Genomic DNA, 25,560 nt, shown 5'->3' on the forward strand with positions numbered 1-25,560 from the left:
TTCAATTAACTGATTCACATTTTACTGTGTGCCGGGCAATGCAGAGTTAACATTTATACGGTGACTTAATAATTTGGCAGTAATAGCTAGCACAAAGCTCTTTGCAGATTGCTTTATATTCTCTCGTGTTCACAATAACCCCGAGATAGGGGTAGGTCCTATTGTTAGTCTCATTTTATAAAGAAACTGAAAAGACAGGTTAGTGACTTGGCCCCGGGGTACAAATCAACCTCTGGGTCTTAGTTTTCTCAAGGAGATGGGAGATAGACGTCATGCATAAGATGCTTGCATCCATAAGAAATGAAATAGGCGCTTACATCTTGACTGTAGTGCGCCTGGAAAAGAGTGAGGTATATAGTAAGACTGGAGAGAGAGGAAGCAAATTGTGAAGAATTTTAAATACCAGCTTATATTTGATACTAAATGATTTCACATTTACAATGTATCATATTGCTTGACTTCTCAAGGGGTGAGGAATAAGAAGGAGAAATTTTGGAACTTGAAATTTAAAAAAATGTTAAACTTCTGTAAAATTATAATTTGTATCTGTATAATGAAATATATTTTTAGAAAATAGAAAATATGATACAGTAAAAATGAAACAGACTCGGAGGGTCCTAATTTCACCTCTCACTTGCACCGGGTAAGTTGGGTCCTCAGATGATTGCTACATCTTAACAACATTTGTAACAATTGTTACAAAGAGAAATTTACTGAAAAGATAAAACTTCTAAGAACACAAGGTAAAACATATTCCCCAATTCTCCTCTCCATCATCTCTGTCCCGGGTACTACTAACATTTGCCCCACATTCCCTGCCATGTATGGCACAGCTGCTGGATGAGTTGCTTGCTTCCTTTGCCTCATGGTTACCAGGAGGATCCATTAATGGGCTGGGTTCCACAGGTCATTCCTTAGAACTTCACTTCTTGCCAGCAACTCTCTCATGAACTCCAGTGCCTGGACCTACAACTTTTCAAAACTCTTAGAGTTAGATGAATGAGCTTTCACTATGCATACTGATCCTAATTAATCCAAATAATTAAAGTATTCCTCTACTCCAAGCAAGCTGAAACTAAAGGTGATGGGGGACCTAATATGAGTAGAGAAGGGGGCAGATGAGAGAGATGTTGAAGTAGCAGAACTGACAATTTTTGTCAACTGATTGCATATGGAAAGTGAAAAAAAAAAGGGAAAGGTGAAGATAATTCCTAGTATAAGGCAGTCCCTTTAAGGGTATTAACCAATTCAAATAGAAAAAAGGGACAACAAAAAAGTAGTTTTTTTTTTTTTGTTTTTTTTTTTTTGTAAATAAAAAGATTTAAATCTGCAGGTAAAGGATGTAAGAATTGCCTCTGTCATAGATGGCCATTTTGGTGCCTAAAAGGAGTAGAGAAAAAATGTTGGTTTAAGAAATGTTGCTCTAATTTCCTCTTCATTGGTGGAAAGTCTCCTTTTTCATTTTTGAGACAAGCAATTTCATTTTCCTCTTTCTTTTTTCTAACTAAATTAACTAAAGGTTTATTTTTTTTCATAAAACCAACTCTTAGTTTTATTTATTCAATAGTTTTTTATTTTCAATTTTATTAATCTCCCCTTTTATTTTTAGAATTTCAAGTTTGGTATTTGATTGGGAGTTTTTAATATATTTTTTCCCTAGCTTTTTAAATTGCAAGCACAATTTATTGATCTTATCTTTCTCTGTTTGACAAAAACTGCTGGGAAAATTGGAAACTAGTATGGCAGAAACTAGGCATTGCCCCACAACTAACACTGTATATCAACATAAGGTCGAAATGGATTCATAATCTAGACATAAAGAATGATATCATAAACAATTTAGAAGAACATAGGATAGTTTACCTCTCAAACCTGTGGAGGAGGAAGAAATGTGGAGATCATTATTGATCACAAAATAGATAATTTCGATTATATTAAATTAAAAAGGTTTTATACAAACAAATGCAAACAAGGTTAGAAGGAAAGCAATAAACTGGGAAAACATTTTACCATTCAAGGGTCCTAAACTATATAGATACTTGACCCAAATTTATTTATTTATTTTTATTTTTATTTTATTTTTTTATTTAATAGCCTTTTATTTACAGGTTATATGCATGGATAACTTTACAGCGTTAACAATTGCCAAACCTCTTGTTCCAATTTTTCACCTCTTACCCCCCACCCCCTCCCCTAGATGGCAGGATGACCAGTAGATGTTAAATACATTAAAATATAAATTAGATACATAATAAGTATACATGACCAAAACATTATTTTGCTGTATAAAAAGAATCAGACTCTGAAATATTGTACAATTAGCTTGTGAAGGAAATCAAAAATGCAGGTGAGCATAAATATAGGGATTGGGAATTCAATGTAATGGTTTTTAGTCATCTCCCAGAGTTCTTTTTCTGGGCATAGCTGGTTCAGTTCATTACTGCTCCATTAGAAATGATTTGGTTGATCTCGTTGCTGAGGATGGCCTGATCCATCAGAACTGGTCATTATATAGTATTGTTGTTGAAGTATATAATGATCTCCTGGTCCTGCTCATTTCACTCAGCATCAGTTCGTGTAAGTCTCTCCAGGCCTTTCTGAAATCATCCTGTTGCTTGACCCAAATTTATAAGAATTCAAGCCATTCTCCAGTTGATAAATGGTTAAAGGATATGAACAATTTTCAAATGAAAAAATTGAAACCATCTCTAATCATATGAAAAGGTGCTCTAAATCATTATTGATCAGAGAAATGCAAATTAAAACAATTCTGAGGTACCACCACACACCTCTCAGATTGGCTAAGATGTCAGGAAAAGATAACGATGAATGTTGGAGGGGATGTGGGAAAACTGGGACACTGATACATTGTTGGTGGAACTGCGAACAGATCCAACCATTCTGGAAAGCAATCTGGAACTATGCCCAAAGAGGTATCAAACTGTGTATACCCTTTGACCCAGCAGTATTTCTTTTGGGCTTATATCCCAAAGAGATCCTAAAGGTGGTAAAAGGACCAACATGTGCAAAAATGTTTGTGGCAGCCCTCTTTGTAGTAGCAAGAAACTGGAAACTGAATGGATGCCCATCATTTGGAGAATGGCCGAATAATTTATGGTATATGAATGTTATGAAATATTATTGTTCTGTAAGAAATGATCAGGAGGATGATTTCAGAGAAGCCTGGAGAGATTTACATGAACTGAGACTGAGTGAAATGAGCAAATCCAGATCATTGTACATGGCAACAATATTATACGATGATCAATTCTAATGGACATGGCTCTTGTCAACAATGAGGTCATTCAGACCATTCCAATGATCTTGTGACGGAGAGCCATCTACAAGAGAGGACAGTGGGAACTGAATGTGATTCACAACATAGCATTCTCACTCTTATTTTGTTGTTTGCTTGCATTTTATTTTCATTTTCTTTTCCGGTTTGTTTTGATTTTTCTTGTACAGCAAGATAAGTGTATAAATATGAGAGCATATATTGAATTTAACATATATTTCTACCATGTTTAACATATATTGAACTACTTGCCATCTAGGGGAGGGGAATGGGAGGAGGGGAAAACTGGAACACAAGGTTTTGCAAAGGCTAATGTTGCAAACTTATCTATGCATATTTTTAAAAATAAGTTTTAATAAAGATTAAAAAAAGAAATGTTGCTAAAATATGTGCATGACGAAAGAAATTGTTTTTAGATGGGATTGAGTGGCTGGAACAGAAAATAGATAGTGGCACAAATATAAAGACAAGAATTCTGGTGATAGATACATTGTGATCCCTCATTTAAATATTTTTGTTGATTTTAAAGATCAGGGAAACCTGTTAATTAAAAAAAAAATTTTAAGCCTTTATTATATTCCAGGCACATTCATTAACCCCTGTCAGTTCCATGAATCATGCATTATGTTTCATCTAAACTTTTTTGTCTCCCCCAGCAATTAGTACAATGTACCACATACAATAGGCACTTAGAAAATTTTTCTTGAAAAAAATTTTAATGGAATAGCTATCGCTCTCTTGGACAGGCCAGATTGCAGATTTGAAAGTGGAAGGAGTCTTAGAAAATATATATTCCAACTTTCCTGATTTTCAGATAAGGAAACTGAGACTCATAGAGAAAGTGATTTGGTCAGGCTCACACACTTAGTAAGGGACAAAGCTGGGATTTGAAGCTAGTTCTCCCTCTAGACCCAATTGAGACTCAACAGACCTCCAAGTACAGGTTCCCATGGGGGCCAAAGATTTCTCTCTATTCTGTATCTTACCTGAATCTCTTGCTTATTCCTACTAGCTAATAATTAATGTTAATTAAGCATTATTATGCCAGAAGGCTAAAGCACTGGCCTGTGCCTATGGACAAAAGCAAGTGATGGGGAGGAACTTATATAGAAGCTCCTCAGCTGATCCTTGTTCACACTTCACTTTTCCATGCTTTTGCTCTCTTTCTATCTACAGTGCTGTCACAGACAGTAAATGTGCTTAATGTTTGTTGACTGACATTTCCTAAAATGGTCTTGGGATGACAGTCCATTGCCAGGCCTTCCCAGCTAAATTGGTTCACTTTTTGCACTGACAATACCACAAAGTGAATATAGTATTGAATTCCTGACTATCTTTTAAAGTCCAAATTAAATGTCACCCACTCCAGGAAGTCTTCCCTCATTTTCCTATCTCTACCCCAGGTCAATAATAAACCCTCTCCCTCTATGGACCTCACACTTGCATCAAAGAGGTCCAGTCTTACATATTATAGTTGTTTATCTCCCTCTAAACTCCATGAGGGTCGGATCAATGTCTTATCTAAATTCTGGATTTTCAACATGGCTCTGCAGATAGTAGGTGTTTAATGCATACTTGTTGAACAGAAAATTAACATCTTATAGACTGAGCTTTACAAAGGCATATAGAGGTATTTATGTGTGTGTGTGTGTGTGTACCTCCTAATAAATAGGGATTGTTCCATTCATTGTATTTGCATCAATAGTGCCCACTTTAATCGATGCTTGGCACATTAATAAATACTTGAATTTAATAGAATGTTTCAGCCTTTCTCTCCCTCTCTCCTCCTTTCCCCCTCCCCTCCAGACTGTGACCTCTGGAAGGGCAAGAGACATGTCCTATCTCATCTTTGTATCTATTCCAGGGCTTAATTACTGTATACCTTAGGCATGTAGTGTTTGTTTAACTCAATTAACCTAGAATGGTGAACCCCACCCCATTCCCACCAGGTCAGTCCACATAGATTACTAATAGAACTACTTTTTATTAGGCAAACAAAATGATTTTTTTTTTTTTTTTTTTAACAACTGAGCATTCACCAAGAGAGTCTCACAGATATAAGAAAGTTGCTTCACAAAAAAATGACTCAAAATAATGATATTTTTAAATTGCCATTTGGATGAATAATACATATACGTGTGTGTACATGTACATATATATAAATATAAACACCCATATCTAAATAAAAAATAAATTAAATCCAAAGTCCAATGTAGCCGCTCTCAAATTTCTGGGGAAGAAACCAGTCCCCACCTCCAGAGGAAGGCCTGCTCTAGGACTCAGGGCTCCTACTGGAGTCAATGAAGATGTGCCATTAATTGGCCAGTTGGTTTTGTGGTGATGAAAATCCCATTTCACCTGGGGTAGAGGAGAAATAACTAAAGTCATTTCTAAATTGCCCATTTTTCTATCATTTCTGAGCAGGAAGCAACATCAAAGTAAGGATTTCCAAAGTTTTGGGCTGACCTACCCAGTTTTTGGCAAGAAACAATCTGCAAGGAACTTTTAAGTGCAGTTAGGATTTTCCCTTGAGGAGACATGGATTAATGATTAAAAAAAGACCAAAAAAAAAAAAAAAAAACCCTCCTTACCATAAAAGTTAATCTTAAGAAGAGGAATTAACTTTTTCAAAAAGCATTAGTACTTTTATTCATGGGTAAACTGCATGTGTATGTGTGTCCTACAGAGGAACTCAAGGTTCTAGACTGGAAATGGAAAAAACAACTGAATCTAAATCATTGTCTTATGATGATCATGAAGTTGTCAACAGAAAGAAAAGGAACAAAAGTTTCCCAGCAAACTCCAAACCTGGAAAACTACTCAGAAAACTTTAGGTTTCTTAGAGAAGATGATCTTAGGAAAGCAGCTCTTTCAGTAGAGCTACCCAACAGGTGAGGAACATTCCAATGGGAAGTGACTTTGGGAAGTTTTCTTTCTGTATAGCTTCCCGAGACAGAAAGAAAAGGGAGGGGGGTTGGAAGGGGAAGAGAGAGAAGAGAGAAAGAAAGAGAGAGAGAGAGAGACAGACAGACAGACAAGAGCCTTGTCTCAGGACTTTCCTGGTAGGATTCACTATACCTGAACCTTATTTTCAATGTCACAAGATACTTGGAGCTAAAGCAAGGGTTTTTAAAACCTGAGGTTTCTTTTAAAAATATTTTGATAACTCTATTTCAATATAATTGTTTTCCTTATTTTATGCAGTTAAAACATTCTGAAGGGATAATAGGTTTGACCAGACTGACAAAGTTCAGAACTCCCATTGCAGAGATAGAAGGGAATGTGGATTGTTTTACAGAGAGGAGAGACAGGGCTAAGGTCACAAATAGTGAACAAAGACTGGATTCAGGTCTCTCAGACTTGAGGCCCCTTTCTGGGCTGCTCAAGCAGTAACAAGTGCTTGGAATAAATCCTGTGATGATCTTTTACCCTTTGATCTGGCTCCACCATTCACACCTGATGCTGAGGTGAGCGGAGAGAGTTACCATTGTAGAGCTGCAGAATTGTCCCAAGGCAGCCCCAAATGAAGAAGGTTCAGCCTCTTGCCGATGAAATGTGATGAAGAAGAAGATGGCTTCCAATAACTGAGGCAAACAAGCATCTTCCCTGTTGTTGCCAGGAGCTCCACTTGGCTATCTCCTGTGTTTACTTGGTGATAGCTTAGCAAATTGGTTGATGCTTCCGTCTATTCCTTTCCAAGAAACAAGCCCAGATTTCCCTCTTGACCTACTGAGTCTGGGCAACAGACCCTATCCCCGGCTTCACTCTGACAACACTCTAGCGCCTCCATGATATCTCTCCTCCTTTCTCTTCCTTCTTTGTTCAAATGATGACTGTTCTGGCCAAAGTAGGACACAGGTTTGATGTATCCCCATTATGCCATTCAGTCTGCAGTAACATCTGGGCTCAGCCATGACAGACACTGCCTTGTCCCCTGAGTCCAGGATATCAAAAAATCCACATTAAGCAGAAGCAGGAGACATTAAAGAAACCTCACTGTCAGAGACTCTTTTGGCTAGGGGGATCAAAACTGCTGGGAGCCACAGCAAAGATATGGGGACTAGAGGGGGTTTTATTTGTTTTTGTTCCAAAGGGAAGATATTTCTCATCAAAGAATGAACACAAGAGTCAAGTGCTAGTCAAATTCTACCTAAAAATTCAGTTTTACCCAGGCCCTTGGTGAATGGCCTGGTTACTTGGTTGAGCCCCTCGGAGGCCATGGGACTCACTTGGAAAACCAGAAGTTGATCAGCAGCAGCAGGGAAAGGAGGGGCAAGCAGGTCTCTACAACAATAAAACTAAAAGCTCCAGGAAGGAGCTAGAATGCAGAGCAAGCCTCAGCCCCGTGGCATTCCCTGAGCTGGGGTTCCTTATGCTGCAGCTAAAACCCTGGGCTGTGGCCTCTCCCCCTGCCCACCCTTAGTGGTCAGGACCCAGGGCTTCTCTGGCAGCAAATTCTACCTGGCTTTTCTGATGTCTCTGGCGCCCAGGCCAGCATCCCCCTGGTGTCCTCACCTGGGGAACCCTGGCTCTTGTCCTGAGGAGCCTCACATGGTGTTCCCTGTTTTGTGATTATTGCAGGGATATCACTGCAGGAGCAAGGCCAGCCCCCCCGACACACTCTCCCTCCCCACCACCAAAAAGTCAGGAGGGAGAGTGGACATACACGGGCCAGAGTCGATCAGTGCTTCCCGGGGACTGGGACTATTTGTTAGCTTTTGGCCACCAGTCTGGCACAGATGGAACAATGTTCACTTGTTGACCTTCAGAGGTCTTGATAAAAAGGGGCACTTTGATTTTCTCCGATCGAAGCAGAGCAATTCCTACGTCATCCTCCCCGGCCCGGTACTTCCCAACCTGCTTTCCTGACTCGGTGAGGACGGTGGCCCCGGAAGAGATGCCTTCTGCTGTGATGGAGGCTGAAAACTTAATAGGGAAAAGGCGTTTTCGGATCACTCCCATGTGCTGGGTCCGAGCAGTCAACTCCTGTCCGATGTAGCAGCCTTTGGTGAAGCTGACCCCATTCATGAAGCTCAGGTTGGACTCCAAGGGCAGGGCCACACCAGGAGGGAGATCTTTGATCCCTTCAGGAATTCCTATTGAGGCAAAGGAGAAAGCCAAGTCATGTGACAAGCCCATTTCTTTCGGCCTTGGGAACAGCCCTTTGCCCACCCTCTGAGGCACGGCTGGCACGGTCCTTCCATCCAGCTGGCAGAGAGGCTGCTCCTAGCTCCCAAACAAGTCATAATGTTATTTCCAAATCTAGCATTCTTTCCACTCTGCCCTGCTGCCTTTGATCAAAATGAAATAAAAAGCTAAAAGGGAAGAAATACCTTCAAGTTGAGTGAGAAATCCCAGCCTCAGAGTTTAGGGCCCTGTTAGACAATGGTGCAGGCCACAGGGAGTGACCATCAATCCAGAAATCCAAAACCTCCCTGCCTCCTTGAGAGCAGCAGGTACTAAGGTTGGAGTCAGAAGACTTGAACCCTGGCTCATCTCCTACCAGCTCAGGCCAAATTATTTTATCTGCCCCTGTCCCTGCCTTGGCTTCTTCATCTGTGTAACGGAGATAAAGAGACATCCTGAGGTTTTAGAGTTCTGAGAAAGCGTTTGGTGAGGATGAAATGCTAGAGAAGAGTGAATTACTATTACTGTTTGACTAGCATAATGCTCAATCTATGAGATTTTTAAAAAAGAGGTTTCTGGGACTGGGGTGTCAAACTCAAGGCTTGCCTGAAGCATGGCCTGGAACACTCCCAAGTATGTCCTGAAGCAGATGAAAATATATTTGGGGAACGTTCAACAAAATAACTAAAAATATAATACCACATAGATAATGCTAATTGGTAGTTTTCTAAGCCAATATGTGGCTCACTGGGAGCTATTTTTATTTAAATTTGATACATTAGTCTAGGACATTGTCCCTACTTGGGAGAAGCACATATTAAAGGAGATAAGACATTTAATATGTACACATGTATATACAAACATATTACTGAAATGTCATATATATGAAACAATTAGCAAACAAGACTGTTCTAGAAGATGAATGTCATCGACTCCAATTTTAAGTATTCATGAATACTTATGATACCTAAGGTAAGTACTGCCTATACATCTTTTTTTTTTTTTTTTTTTTTTATTTAATAGCCTTTTATTTACAGGATATAAACATGGGTAACTTTACAGCATTAACAATTGCCAAACCTCTTGTTCCAATTTTTCACCTCTTACCCTCCCCCACCCCCTCCCCTAGATGGCAGGATGACCAGTAGATGTTAAATATATTAAAATATAAGTTAGACACAATAAGTATACCCGACCAAAACGTTATTTTGCTGTAGAAAAAGAATCAGACTCTGAAATATTGTACAATTAGCTTGTGAAGGAAATCAAAAACGCAGGTGTGCATAAATATAGGGATTGGGAATTCAATGTAATAGTTTTTAGTCATCTCCCACTGCCTATACATCTTGATCCTGATTAGTGGGACCCTCAAAAGAGTCGCATTTGAATCCACACTATTTGCAGTTATAATTATGTAAAATATGGTAATTGGTTCAAATTCAGTGGAAATGTGCAATTAATTCAAATAATGCAACTACTTCAGGAAATTCATTATTTACATCAATCACAATCTAGCTGTATATGTAAGTCATTCATTATTATAATTACATATAACTTTTGTCATTGTTAAATTGGTCACTCTTTGTGACTTTTCTTGGCAAAGATACTGGAGTAGGCTGCCATTTCCTTCCCTACTCACTTTACATTTGAGGAAACTGAGGCAAACAGGAGTAAGTGACCTGCCTGGGGTCATACAGTTGGGAAGTGTCTGAGGCTATATCTGAGCTTGGGTTTTCCAGACTCCACTCTCTCCACTGCGCCACCTCAAGATCTCAAATACAGCTTACAGACACAGAAGGGATGGCAGAATCTCAGTGTTTTAGGGAACCTCAAAGGTCTCTCATTTAAACTCTGCCTTTAAAAGGATCCTCTCTATCATCCCACTAACAAGTGCTCCTCTCACCTCTCTCTCCAGTCTCCCCATGAAAGGGAACCCCCTAACTCCCCATTCACCTTCCCAGCTCAGATCTCATTAGGAAGGCTCCTGCCTCCAACACCTGCCACCTCCTTCTGCCCTCGTGGAAGTGCCAGGACAGCAAATCCATCCTCCACAGCAGCCTTTCCAACACTGCCAGACAGAGACTGTGGCCCCTGAAAGTTCTCTCTTCTCCAAGATAGAGGCAAGATGACAGGCACAATCTGTATATGGCCAAGTGGGGCACAGGGACTTGAGTGGAGGAAATACTGCAATCACTCTGATCCCACAGACAAAGTGTTTCTAGGATGGACAGGAAAGGGGAAAGGAGATTGTGGTTGCCCCTTGACTGGCAGGGAGGCCTGGCCCTTGCCCTGCCTTTACCTCAGACAGCTTTCTATCTGGAGCCTGAGATCCAGAAACTGTCGTTGGACTTTAGGCCTGTGGTTTCCCTGCCAGTTCAAGCTGCCAGGACTCAGGAGCAGAGAGCTCTGTTGGCTGAAGGTCCTTCTGACTGTGGGAGGCAATCCTAGAGAAGCAAGGGGCCCCAAGTGTCTAGGTCTTCTTGTCAGCAGAGGTTCAGAGGCAACACAGCAATTTTCCAATCCATTCGGTGAGATCGAGTGAGTAAATAAAGGTGAAGGGGTTTTTGAAAACTATCAAGTGTTACACATAACAACAACATCATCACTGCTAACATGCACATAGTAAGGTTTGCCAAGCATTTTAGAAATAGTGTCTCATTTGAATCTCTCAATAACCCTGTGAGAATGGGAGCAGAAACTATCCTCATTTTCTAGAGGAGGAAACTGAGGTTGGGTAAGGTTACATATAGCCTAGGGGGACAGTCAATGTCTGAGGCAGGATTTTTCTGACTCCAAGTCCAGTTCTGCATCCACAATAGCAACTATCCAGAATAATCACTAAGGGGAAACTCTAATGCTTCCAAAGTAAGCATCATAAAAGAGCTCAGGATGTCGGGGGTTGAAAAGGCATGGCTGAAGCAGTAGCTACTGAATCTCATGCAGGACAGTGACCTCCCCATCTCTGACGCCCTGCTTGATGGCAGTTTTGTGGTGGGTATTTAGTTTCAGTACAAAGCAGGGAGAATATTGGGATATGTGGCAAGAAGTGGGAGATGTTGGAGTGAGCCTGGTCACTGGGAACTGTGCAGAAGAGAGATGGAGAAGACACAGCAGGGGTTTGGGAAATGCCAGTGCTGCCAGTGGTTGTGACAGAGGGTGAGAGAGTACAAAGCAGGGCTTCTGGCCTACCTGCCAGTGCCCCAAACAAGAGAAGGGAGAAGAGCAGCTTTGGTCCAGTGCAACTTTGGGGGAGTTGTGGGTCGCCGAGCCCAGTGTCCATGATGGAAAGGGAAATAAGAGCCTCTGGCCTTGGTCAGATTTCGCTCGGATATTCAGAGATTTAGGCAACAGAGCACAGGTGCTGTCAGCACTCTGCCCCACAGAGCCCTGCTTTAAGGTGCCATCTCCAAGAAGGCCCTGGGGGAGGGCCAATGCCCCTGGAAGGCCTGAGGACTCCTCACTGCTAGGCTTTTACAATTTCAGGATGTGATGATTTCCATTTCATTATTTTTGGTTTAGACACGAGATTTAAGCCTTCCTCACAGTCTGTCTCTAGGAAGACTTTCTGGAAAAAAGCCCCTGGGGCTGCTGAGTCTATCCAAGCACCAGCAAACAGACCTAGAGCTAGAAGCGACTTGAGGAATGGTTTAGTGGGACCCCTTCCCAACTGAGGCAGCAGCTTGCCCAAAGACAAGGGAATGAGGGAATGGCACAGATGGGCCTCCAACCCAAGGCTTCTGACTCCAGTCCCCAGTGTCCTTCTTCCCCAAGGCCGCCCAGCTCTTGCAGGCAGCTCCTAGAATGACAGCAGCAGGAACTTTGTGACCTCCTTAGATGCGGTTACATGCAGCTTAGGTCTAAAAAACTCATTTCATGAGCCATCTTTAGGGTGTGTTCTTGTTTTGGTAATACAACTGAGGTAGATGGTATGAAGAATATTATTCCCATTTTACAAACAGGGACAGTGAAGGTCACAAAACCGGGAAACAAGAAGCTGGGACTAGAATTCAGGGCTCTTGACTTCTATACCCATTAGCTTTCATCTATTAAACCCTTCTATCTTTCCCTCCCTTAATTACTAATGGCTGAGAAATTTAAAAATGGCATGCAACTCCTTTATCAGGTTACATAAGACTGAGGAAGCTAGGTTGGGGGTAGAAATGCAGAATACATCATGTCAAAGCTAGGAAGGCCTTTAGAAATCTTATCATGATCATCACAGTTATCATGATTATCATTATTTAACCACTAGTCCAGGGTTCCTGACTTGGGGGTTCATGTTCTTGTTTTAAATACGTTGATAACTTTATTTCAGTATACTTGGTTTCCTTTGCAATTTTCTCTATTTAAAAATATCATTCTGAGAAGGAAACCCTAGGCTTTAGGGGATTTCCTAAGGTCCTTGATACCAAAAAAGTTCAGAGTTCCTGGTCTGAGTGACCCCTCAGCTACTGTGGGCCAGGATTTCCCTTTCCTTTGCTCAGTCTCCTCCTGTCCCAGTAGGGAGTTCTCATTTACCTTTTTGATATCTGTATTTATGATAATCCTTAGTGCTTCTAATTTGGGTAGCTGGAACCACATTCTGGGCCATATCTTCCTTCTCGATGATTAACCTCCAGCCCATACATGCTGCTCTGGGGTCTGGGGTAAGAACCACAGGTTTGCTCCCTTTCTGTAACAAGGGCATTGGCAGGCCCTCAGCTGCAGTTTGTGGGAGAACAGCCCAGAGAGAAAGATTGGGACACAGGCTGATGTTGACTTTCCTTCGGATCTTATATAGTTTTAGGTGATTTTGAAAGGCGCCAGACACTGAGCTGTCGAACTCCAGTAGAAAGTTTGGCTCCTCCTCTTGGCTTTCATGGAGTCTGAGAAAAAAAGAGAAACCAGGTTTTGAGTAAGGTGAAGAAAAATAATCTAGCTTCAAATCAGGAATCAGTAAGTGGATATTAAGCAGCTATGGCTATGTGCAAGATACAGTACATATAATGGTGAACCAAAAAGACCCTTCCTGCCTTCAAGGGTGATTTAGTGATCAGCTTTTAGAACATGAGCAGGATAAAAGTACCATTCATCCAAAATATTAACAGAAATCTGAAAATGTTGCAATCATTTTCAGCTGGATGTGGAATCAGAGGAGGTTTTCAGTATGGAGTGAATCAGAGGTCTGTCTTTGCCTCCAGATATCTGGAATGTGAGAGAGATTTCAGCAGTGATCAAAGAGGAAATGATCAATAAAGCACATACACAACCTCATAATTAGGAGACATTTCCATCACCATACTGGTGGGTATAATGTGGGTTCTGAACAGTGACTCCAGCAAGGGGGATGGACTGCACTAAACCATCAACATCTGATCTTTTTAACCAACAACATGTCTAGGAGATGGGGTCAGGAGTCAGTCTTTGGACAGGGCCAGAGCCACACAACCAAACGGACAAGTAGGTAGACAGCTATCCAAAGTATAACATGCAAGCGAGCACTTTAAAAAATTATTCGTGTTGTTCTTTTTGATAAATGTACCTAACTTTTAATGCCAGAAAAATCAGGCTCTAGATCTATAACCCACAGGGATTGATTTTTGCCATAAATATAGTCACATATACTATAGTAAGGGCTCAAAGAGCTCTAAGAATGTAATTTTTAGATTTTGTCTGGGCTGTACAAATACCTTTGCCTGGGGGAAAGATCAGAAATGCAGTTTGTAGCCTGGGATAGGATTATGGTCTGAGGCTAGGTAAAATTTCTCATGTCTCAAACTCAGCTCTCTTTTCTGTGGGATATGGTGGCAATTGACTGGTAGCTGTCCAATGGTGAAACCTATGCAGAGGAAAGAGGTTAGCCACAAACATTGGGGAACAAGATGAAATGAACCCTAAGCAAGTCAAACTGGGAAATAGCCTTCCCATGAAGCCCAAGCCTGATTTTGTGGCCATATATCTGGTCTTTTGGGATTCTTACTTGACCTTAAATAACCTGTTGACTGATCTTAGCGAACTTTTAGAAGTTAGCCATGTCTCTAGGCTGTGACGCCTACCTATTCATTATCTTGTGAAAACTGACTGCATAATACCAAACAACCCACTTCTTTCTTCCCACTCCTTTCCCACCCTCCTCTCTGCTAGTGGTCTGGAGAGCCCAACCAAACTGGGCAATTCAGAAAGTACACAGCCTGCTCTAAGTAAATGAGCTGGGTCAGGGGAAAGAACTGGCTGTACACATCCCTGCAAGGTTCCCTGACCTTATTACTGCTGTACCCTGACCCAATCAACCACGCAGGCATTTATAAGGACGTGGTGTTTGCAAATCACTATGCTGAGATAAGATATGGAGCTGAGATAAAATACAATTCTCTGCCCCCCCAAAAGCAGGCAAGCTAGTATCCTTGAGAGTAGCGAGAGAAGGCCCATCCCAAGACAGCAGTCTTCATGTCATATTGTATCATCTAGTTACTTGGAATCTGAGGAAAGAAGTCCTCCTGGGAGTGAGAGTATTTTAAGACACACAGAATAGCAAAAGAAAAGGATCAAAGGTGGGAGAGGTCAGGGTGTGTTTGGGAGCAGCATCGGCAAAATTTGCCAGAATGAGGAGTGCATGGAGAAGATGTGGAGAAGTTAAACATGAACAAATAGGATGGAGCCTGCTTGTGGAGGGTCTTGGAGACCAAACAAAAGAGTCTGAACTTTCTTAGGACCTTTCTGCACCATAAAGGAAAGGTCATGGTTGTTTAGAAGGCTGGTTTGGGGTGATTTGAGACACTTTATAAACAATAAAGAGTGAAGACAGAAGAAATAATACTTCTTTTTATATTTAATAATCTCCTTAACATTAGGAAATCAGGTTTCCTAAAAACTAAAATGTGCTAATTTTTAAAATTAATAAAAACTTAATAAATTATTTAAATTAAGAAAATGATTAATAAAAAAGCTTTTCCTTAAAAAAGTCTTAATCAACAGAACAATCACATATAACAAATAAGTAGTAAAATATGGAAATGTGTTTTCTGTGACAACACATATATAAACTACATCAAATTGCTTGCTTTCTCAATGAGGAGGGTAAAGAAGGAGAAAGGAAGAGAATTTTAAACTTAAAGTGTTAAAAGTGAATATTAAAAATTATTGTTACATATAATTGTAAAATAACAAAATACTAAATCAATTTTTAAAAGAAAAAACATGATTAGTCAAGCAAAAGCAAACACATTGGCCGTTTCTGAAAATTTGTGCCTCATTCTGCAACTCATAGATTACTACCTCTCTGGTGTTTCATAACAATTGGTCACTCCAGTCAATCAACTTTTTTGGTTTCTTTCTTAATTTTTTTGAAAAAATTCTGAACTTATTAAGTAGGTGTGGGGATAGAGCCAAAATGGCAGAGAAAAGGTAGGGACTCACCTAAACTCTCCCTACCCCCCCCCCAAAAAAAAAGCTTATAATGATGTCTCATAACAAATTCTGGAGTAGCAGAACCCATAAAAGAACAGGGTAAGACAATTTTCCAAGAAGGATGGCAGGAAAGGTCTGTTGTACCAGATGAAAATGGAGCACAGTCCAGTGCCAGCTGAACTCCATTAAACCAATAGTAAGGTTTGGGATGATTGAATCAGTGACAGCAGTGATAGTTTCTGGACCTTTCTGCCCACCGACAGGAAGGGGTCACACAACTGCTCAGAAGGAGATTACAGCATTCCCCTTTTTTGGCACTCAGGGCAAGACTGTTACACTGACCATAGGCAGATCTGCATCACAGTCCCAAGTCTCAGTTTCAGGTGAGAAGAAATACTAGTACATCAGAACTTGTAACCACTGAAGAGCTGGGAGGAAAATAGTAAACAGACATCTCTTTAGATCACACCATCTTGGAAAAATCTAAAACTTATAGGTTCCTAAATTATCTCTGAAAATAACTACACAAAAAAACCTGAAACTTGGTACAGTGCCCTATCTACTCTGGAAGTACAGCTCCACTTTAGCACAGAATTAAATGTTCTAGAAATAGGCAGGAAAAAGAGCAAACAGCAGAAAAAAGATCCTGACTACCAAAAATTACTATGGTGACAAGGAATACCAAAACACAAACTCAGAAAAAAAACAAGAAAGTCAATACTGCTACAGCCAAAGCTCAAAAAAAAAAAAAAAAAAAAAAATGTGACAGGCCATGGAAGAGCTAAAAAAGAATATTAAAAGACAAGTCAGAAAGATAGACAAAAATAAAAAAGAGAAATGAGAGTGATGCAAAAAAAAAAAATCATGAAGAATTAAAGCTTGGTAAAAGAGGCACAAAAAATATTGAAGAAAATAGTATCTTAAAAAACAGAGTAGGCTAAATGGTAAAAAGAAGCACACACACACAAAAATCCAATGAAAAGGATACTTTGAAAAGCAGAATTGGCCAAATTGGAAAAAAAAAAAAAAAAGAGAGATACATAAATTCATTGAAGAACTCTTTAAAATTAGAATTAGACTAAAGGAGGTACAAAAGCAAACCAAAGAAAATAATTCCTTAAAAATAAAAATTGGGCAAATGGCAGCAAATGGCTTCATGAGACATCAAGAAACAATAAAACAAAATCAAAAGAATTTCAAAAATAGAAGAAAATATGAAATACCTCATTGGAAAAACAACTGACCTGGAAAATAGATCTGGGAGAAGTAATTTAAGAATCACTGAACTACCCAAAAACATAAATCAGAAAAAGAGCCTAGAGCCTACACATTATTTTCCAAAACTGCCTTGACATTCTAGAAGCAGAGAGCAAAATAGAAATTGAAAGAATCTATTCATCATTTCCTGAAAGAGATCCCAAAATGAAAACTCCCAGGAATATTAGTGTCAAATCTCATAGCTCCTAGGTCAAAATATTGCAATTAGTCAAAATTAGACAATTCAAATATGGAGCCACAGTCAGAATAATATAAGATTTAGCAGTTTTTACAAGAAAGGATCAGAGGGCTTGAATATGAAGTTTTGGAAGGCAAAAGACCTAGGATTAAAACCAAGAATCACCTACCCAGCAAAAGAAATTATAATCAGGGGGGGAAAGTAGATAGAAATGAAATAGAGGACTTTCAAGCATTTCTGATGAAAAGATTAGAATTGAATAGAAAATTTTACTTTCATATACAAGACTCAAGAGAAACATAAAAGATAAAAAGGAAAGGAAATCAAAAGGGATTCAATAAGATTAAACTGTATACATTCCTACGTGGGAAGATGATTCTTGTAACTCCTAAAAACCTTCTCATCATTAGGGCAATTAGAAAGAGTATATATGGATATAGGCCATGGGATGGAGTTGAATATAATGGGATGAATATTTAAGCAATAAAATTAAGGGAAGAGAAAAAGGAATACACTGGCGGAAGGGAAAAGGGAGATGTAGAATGGGGTAAATTACATGACATAAAAAAGGCAAAAAAATTTTTACAATGGAGGTTTCAGATGACAAAATGAAAGCTTTTTATATGAAAAAATGCTCCAAATCACTATTGAATGGAGACATACAAATTAAAATTATGGGCTACCAACCCACATCTATCAGATTGACTAATATGACGGAAAAGGAAAATGACAAATGTTGGAGGAGATGTGGAAAAACTGAGACGTTAATGTATGGTTGGTAAATTATACCCAAATGAGTATAAAACCATATATAACTTTTGACTTAGCAATACCACTATTAGTATCCCAAAGAGATAAAAAGGAAAAAAGGATCTACATTACAAAAATATTTTTAGCAGCTCTCTTTTTGGGTGGCAAAGGATTGGAAACTGAGGGGATATTCATCAACTGGGAATAGCTGAAGAGGCTGTTGTTTATGATTGTGATAGAATACTATTGTGCTCTATGAAGTGATAAACAGGAAGTTCTCAGAAAAAAACCTGGAGAGACGTATATGAATTGATGCAAAGTGAAATGAGCAGAACTAGAAAAATATTGTACATAGTAACAGCAATATTGTATAATGATCAGCTGTGAATGGCTTAGCTATTCTCAGCAATACAATGATCCAAAACAATTCTGAAGGACTTATGATAGAAAATGCTATTCATCTCCAGAGAAAGAACTAATGGAATCTGAATACTTCAATATGTAATCTGAATAATGTAATGGAATCTGAATACATATTGAAGTATAATTTTTTTTACTTTATTATTCTTGTTGGGTTAATTTTTTGTCTGTTTTCTTTCACAATATGACCAATATGGAAACGTGTTTTGTATAACTGCAAATGTATAACCTTTATCAAATGTCTGTATCTGCGTCCTCCTGACTCCAGAGTGCTCTATCCACTATGCTACCTAGCTGCCCCAACTCCATTGATTCTTAAAATTATCTCTCCTTAATCTGCATTATACATGTTTTCTTATAACAGATACCTTAGATGCTTTTATTTCAATCTTTTGATTTTGTTCTAATGTTTCTTGCTGTTTCATGGAGTCACTGGTTTCTGCTTATTGTGTTCTAATTTTCAGGGATTCCATTTCTTGGGGAGGGTTTACTACTTTCTTCAAACTTACTTAGTCTCCTTTTATTATTGAGTACTTTTATTTAATTTTTAAATTTCTTCTTTTCGATATTCATGCAGTCCTTGTGGAAAATCTTTTTTTTTCCCCTTTAAGTCTTCATTTACAGTTGTTATATTTTCTTTGGAGGTTGAGGAAATCTCTAAATCTACAGTAAATTTTTATCCAAGTGATTGTTCTCTTTGATGTACTCATAGTTTTTGCTTTAGTTCCTGCTAGGACTAAGCTCTGTCTCGGCTTGGTCTTACTCCGAGTCCCTTGGGTGTCTGCACTGACTTGTACCTCCTGGGCTTTTTATACATACATACATACATACATAAGAATGAGGTTCACAGGTCTGTATCTTCAGATTCCTCTCCTAGGTTTCAAGATAGAAGGTGAGGGATCTCGAAATCCCCTGGATGCTTGGGTTGTCCCTCTCTGTTTCTTTGGCTCCCAGCTTTCAAGGCCTCACTCTGAATCTTTCTGATCACCTTTTGGCCCTTCTTTGGATTCTTTCTTTCTCTGAACACAACCTCATGGGCTAAAGGCATCTTTGGGATGTCACTAAGTTACTTTATGCAGCAAAGGTCCCCAGGTTTCCTTGGGTATCCTCTTTTGATATGAGGGGGATGTCATTAGAGAACTACCCAGCTGGGATGATTTTTTTTTTTTTTTAACCATGGCAGCTTTCAATGAACAACCTACTAATAATGCAGGGGCTACAGGGATAATGTTCTATGAGAGAAAACCCACTGGGCAAATCAAGGACTCTTAAAAGTAGAAGTCCTAAATTGGGTGGCTTTGGACAACCCTAAAAACTTTTTCAGTTATCAAGTTTTGGGGTTTTTTAAAAATCTATAATCAGAGAAAATAAAACAACTATTTATCTCACCATGATGAGACAATTTATATAAAAATAGTTTATACACTGTAAAGAATTACATAAATGCCAGTTATTTCTATTTTGCCTCAGGTTCCTTCATTTGTAAAAGGAAGATAATAATCCCTGCACTATCTGTTTTATGCAGATTTCTAAAGGTAAATATAGTATATGCTGTAAAGGTGCTAAAGTAATTAGAGCTAGATGATGATGATGATGTGATATTTTACCTTTCTCTCTACTAGATTTTTTGACAAATTCAAAAAAGATTTTCCCTGGGAGCTGTATGTACCAAAATGTTTGTGGCAGCCCTGTTTGTAGTGGCTAGAAACTGGAAAATGAATGGATGCCCATCAATTGGAGAATGGTTGGGTAAATTGTGGTATATGAATGTTATGGAATATTATTGTTCTGTAAGAAATGACCAGCAGGATGAATACAGAGAGGCTTGGAAAGACTTACATGAACTGATGCTAAGTGAAATGAGCAGAACCAGGAGATCATTATATACTTCAACAATGATACTGTATGAAGATGTAATCTGATGGAAGTGGATTTCTTTGACAAAGAGACCTAATTCAGTTTCAAGTGATCAATGATGGACAGAAGCAGCTACACCCAAAGAAAAAACACTGGGAAATGAATGTAAACTGTTTGCGTTTTTGTTTTTCTTCCTGGGTTATTTTTACCTTCTGAATCCAATTTTCCCTGTGCAACAAGAAAACTGTTTGGTTCTGCACACATACATTGTATCTAGGATATACTATGACATATTCAACATATATAGGACTGCTTGCCATCTAGGGGAGGGAGTGGAGGGTGGGAGGGAAAAATCAGAACAGAAGTGAGTGCAAGGGATAATGTTGTAAAAAAATTACCCTGGCATGGGTTCTGTCAATAAAAAGTTATTAAAAAAAAAATGAGTCATTCACAGAAATACTTATTTTACCCACCGGAACACAAAAGGGGCAAAGAAGACATATGCACAAATAAATGTGATATAAAATATGACATAAGACATGGGTTTGAGTTATCTACAGAAGCTATAAAATCCATGTAAACTAATAATAAATTTTAAATGAATGGAAAAGGATGTAGATTTATCTTATACATTGCTACTATGGAGAATAAAAACTTATAAAATTTAAAAAAAAAAAAAGATTTTCCCCTAGGTGGAAATGGTGGTTATAAATTAAGTGTTAAGTGCCTGAGGTCAAACTTGAACTCAGATCCTCCTGACTTCAGGGCTGGTGCTCCACCCACTGTGCTACCTAGCTGCCCCAGGGTTATAAAATTAAAGAAAGCTGGGCAAGACAGTGGAAAAAGCACTGGACTTGGAATCAGGAAGACCCAAGTTCAAATCTAAATTTAGACACTTAGCTGGGCAAATCACTTAAAATCTGCATGCCTTAGTTTCCTCACCTGTAAAATAGGAGTAAGAATAGTATCTACTTCTCAGGATTGTTGTGAGACTCAAATGAGATAATTTTTGTAAAGCATTTTACAAATGTTAAATTTAGTGCTATTTAAATTTAAATTTAATTTAATTTAATTTAAAATTATCATCATCATCACCACTATTATGATTATTATTATGGCACAGACTAGTTTATCATGTTCCAAGCCAAAATTCCTGGTGAGTGCTCCCTTCTTAGTATGCTGCCTCGGGCTATTGAAAATTTTAGGGGAGGAAGTATAATGTGGTGGGAAAATCCATTGGATTTGTTGTCAGAAAAATAGGGCTCCAGTCCATACTCTGACCCTTCCAGCAGTATGGCCTTAGGGCTGCAATTCTAAATGGAGGATACAAAGCTCAACAGTCTTCAAAGCAGGAGGAACAACAAGCAGGGATCTGCCACTGGGTGGCACTGGTGCCCCAGAATGCCTGAAGAACCCATCATTGGGTGCAAGGCAGACTAACTGCAGTTAGTAGACTGAAGGGACTGTAACTCCATGGCATCTCCAACAAGTGAACGGCCAGCTTTGGTTAAAGGCCTCCAGGATGAGGAAACCCACAGCCTGCCCTTCTACTCTGGGCCGCCACTAACAATCAGAAACAAAGGCTACACTGAGAGCATCTTTGGCACTCTGGACCAAGCAGAACAAGTCTGATCTGATCCCCTTTGCCAGGAGAGAGCCCTCTGAATATTTGAAGGACACTCTCTTTCCTGCCTACCACAACCCCTCCAGCAAGTCTTCTCTTCTCCAGGCTAAAGTGACCAGTCCCCTCAATTGATCCTCCTCTGATAACCATAAGACCTTCACCATCTTGGGGGTGCTCTTCTACCTACTCCATATCTTATTAATGCCCTTCCTAAAACCCAGAGATAAACCCAATAATTGGCTGAAGGAACTCTGAAAAGTGTCTTCTTTAAGTCTCAGATTCCCCACATGAAAAATGAGAATGTAGGACCAGATAACAAAGTTCCTTCTGAGTCCCCTTCTCCAAGGGGACATTCAGGTCCCCTTCTCCAAGGTACCCTCCAGTCCAGACAAGTTAACTTCCTTATACCCCATTATTCTTGCCTCAAGGGCCCTCCCATTTTCTCTGTCCATTCAAGCTCTAGCTCCAATAGGAAGCTCCCTCTCTGATCAGCATGGTCTAACTCATATCTATATAGCACTTCAAGATTTACAAAATATTTCCCTTTCAACAAGCCTATGAATTATATGGTATATAATTTCTTAAGTCAAAGCTTCTTAAACTGGGTCACAACACCATATGGAGTCGTGTACCTGAATGTGAGGGTCACAAAATTATGATTTATTATCAATAAATATTTTATTTGTATGCCTATTTAATACACCTATAAACCCAGAGTTACATAAAAATTTCTTGAGTGAAAAGGAGTCGTGAGTGGAAAAAGTTTAAGAAGTCCTGTTCTATCTTACTGATGAAAAAACTGAGTCAAGGTGATCCAGTCACACAATCAGCCAGGTCTTTGGAATCACAAAGATTGAATCACTTCAGAGTTGGAAAGGGACCTCAGAGGACAGCAAAGATGATCTAATTCTAGTATCATACCTAAACAATTTCCCTCTCCAATATACCAAGCTGGATTTGCAGCTTTTGCTTGAAGATCTCTGATGAGAAAGGCAAAGCTCCAGCTCTCATGGTGCCCACTTCACTTCAGTCTAGCTCTCTAAGCCAGGCAGAATTTCCTGAATTAAGCTAAAATCTGCATCAGCCATTGTTGGTGGAGTTGTGAACGAATCCAACCATTCTGGAGAGCAGAACTATGCTCAAAAAATTATCAAACTGTGAATACCCTTTGATCCAGCAGTGTTACTTATATCCCAAAGAGATCATAAAGAAGGGAAAGGGACCTGTAGGTGCACAAATGTTTGTTGCAGCCCTCTTTGTAGTGGCTAGAAACTGGAAACTGAGTGGATGCCCATCAGTTGGAGAATGGCTGAATAAATTGTGGTATATGAATATTATGGAATATTATTCTTCAGTAAGAAATGACCAACAGGATGATTTCAGAAAGGCCTGGAGAGATTTACATGAATTGATGCTGAGTGAAATGAGCAGGACCAGGAGATCATTATATACTTCAACAACAATACTATATGATGTGTATACTTACTGTGTATCTAATTTATATTTTAATATATTTAATATCTACTGGTCATCCTGTCATCTAGGGGAGGGGGGGGGTAAGAGGTGAAAAATTGGAACAAGAGGTTTGGCAATTGTTAATGCTGTAAAGTTACCCATGTATATATCCTGTAAATAAAAGGCTATTAAATTAAAAAAAAATACTATATGATGACCAGTTCTGATGGACCTGGCCATCCTCAGCAATGAGATCAACCAAATCATTTCCAATGGAGCAGTAATGAACTGAACCAGCTACGCCCACAGAAAGAACTCTGGGTGATGACTAAAAACCATTACATTGAATTCCCAATCCCTATATTTTTGCCCACCTGCATTTTTGATTTCCTTCACAAGCTAATTGTGCAATATTTCAGAGTCTGATTCTTTTTGTACAGCAAAATAACGGTTTCGTCATGTATACTTATTGTGTATCTAATTTATATTTTAATATATTTAACATCTACTGGTCATCCTGCCATCTGGGGTGGGGGGGTAAGAGGTGAAAAATTGGAACAAGAGGTTTGGCAATTGTTAATGCTGTAAAGTTACCCATACATATAACCTGTAAATAAAAGGCTATTAAATAAAAATAAAAATAAAAAAAAAGAAAGGAAAAAAAATTAAACAGGGGGCCAGTTCACTGTCCCTCAGACTGTTGGAGGGCCAGACTATAATAAAAACAAAAACTTTGAAAAAAAAAAAAAAAGAAATGACCAACAGGATGATTTCAGAAAGGCCTGGAGAGACTTACACGAACTGATGCTGAGTGAAATGAGCAGGACCAGGAGATCATTATATACTTCAACAACAATACTAGATGATGACCAGTTCTGATGGACCTGGCCATCCTCAGCAATGAGATCAACCAAATCATTTCCAATGGAGCAGTAATGAACTGAACCAGCTACGCCCACAGAAAGAACTCTGGGTGATGACTAAAAACCATTACATTGAATTCCCAATCCCTATATTTTTGCCCACCTGCATTTTTGATTTCCTTCACAAGCTAATTGTACAATATTTCAGAGTCTGATTCTTTTTGTACAGCAAAATAACAGTTTGGTCATGTAAAAAAAAAATAAAAATAAAAAAATAAAAAAAAAATAAAATCTGCATCAGCAAAAATCTACCATTGCTCCTCCTTGTCCCCACTGGGGCTGAGAAGAGCAAGTCTAGTTCTTCTGGACATGAAGATCTTTCAGATTCTTGAAGACAACTTTGACATTTCCTAGCCCAAATGGATGGCTATACCCTGATCTTGTACTAAGAAAACTGCTTTTTTAGCCCAAGCATAAAATCTTATATTTAAATGTTAAAATCTTAAATTTAGTGCAACATTATAACCTTAGATTTTTTTTTTTAATCCCGATTTATTGTTGTGTTGAAATCCTTTTCTCTAGATATCTTTAAGGAATTTAAATTCTTAATGAGGCCTTCATGAATCTCTAGCAGCCTTTTTAGATATCTTCCCCTTTTCCTCCCTCCCTCCTCAGAACTGCCTCTCTCTAGGTTTTCCCAGTGTACCATGTTATGTCTTCTATGGCATACGGAATTGAGACCAGAGTAAAGGAAATTTAGGGCCAGTCTGAGGGTTGTCTCCAAGTACTTGAAGGTCTTTCCTCAAAGACTTTGTAGAAACTTAAACTCTAATCAAGGAAATAAGAAATCCTCATCTATGGAGATGCACAAAGCATCTGCATCTGAGAGATCTAAGGAGAGGGAAGCCAAAATCACTTACAGCTTGGGGAAATCAAGACATTTTCTGTAGAAGATGGCATCTTATTTGTCACTCAAAAAAAGGCAAGGGTTTCAACCAGCAGAGGTGGTAAAGGAGACCAACTATTTCAGGGGATTGGAAGCAGAGCAGGGGCAGAGAGGGGCAGGAGGAGACATTGAGCCTGGCCAGGCTGGAGTGAAAGATGTGAATAGGAATCATATGTGAGAAGGTGGGAAAAAACACCATTTTTTCCCTGACATTTCATGGCATTTCTGACAGAGTCATTCAGAAACATAAGTATGTCTGATGTTAGAGGAATCATCCGATGTATTTTAAGTCAGAAGATCCAAGTCTGGACCCCAACTCAGCCACTTAAAGTGGGGCACATGGGATTAGAAGTTCCCTAAGGTCCTTCCCAGGATAAAGCC

At 39.1% G+C, this 25,560-nt stretch overlaps 1 protein-coding gene across 1 annotated transcript in view; it reads right to left on the bottom strand.

Moving 5' to 3' along the window:
* Positions 1-3,611: 3,611 nt before the first annotated feature.
* Positions 3,612-25,560, bottom strand: part of IBA57 (iron-sulfur cluster assembly factor IBA57) — a 28,729-nt gene continuing 6,780 nt past the window's right edge. Inside the window, exons 2-3 of the mRNA XM_003762225.4 lie at positions 12,941-13,287; positions 3,612-8,391 (exon numbers count right to left, since the gene is read on the bottom strand). Of these exons, the coding sequence (XP_003762273.1) occupies positions 8,000-8,391; positions 12,941-13,287 (739 nt within the window). The 3' untranslated portion in view covers positions 3,612-7,999. The remainder of the gene's footprint in view (positions 8,392-12,940; positions 13,288-25,560) is intronic.

Source organism: Sarcophilus harrisii, chromosome 1 (genome assembly GCF_902635505.1).
Source record: "Sarcophilus harrisii chromosome 1, mSarHar1.11, whole genome shotgun sequence".
NCBI classification, from domain to species: Eukaryota; Metazoa; Chordata; class Mammalia; order Dasyuromorphia; family Dasyuridae; genus Sarcophilus; species Sarcophilus harrisii.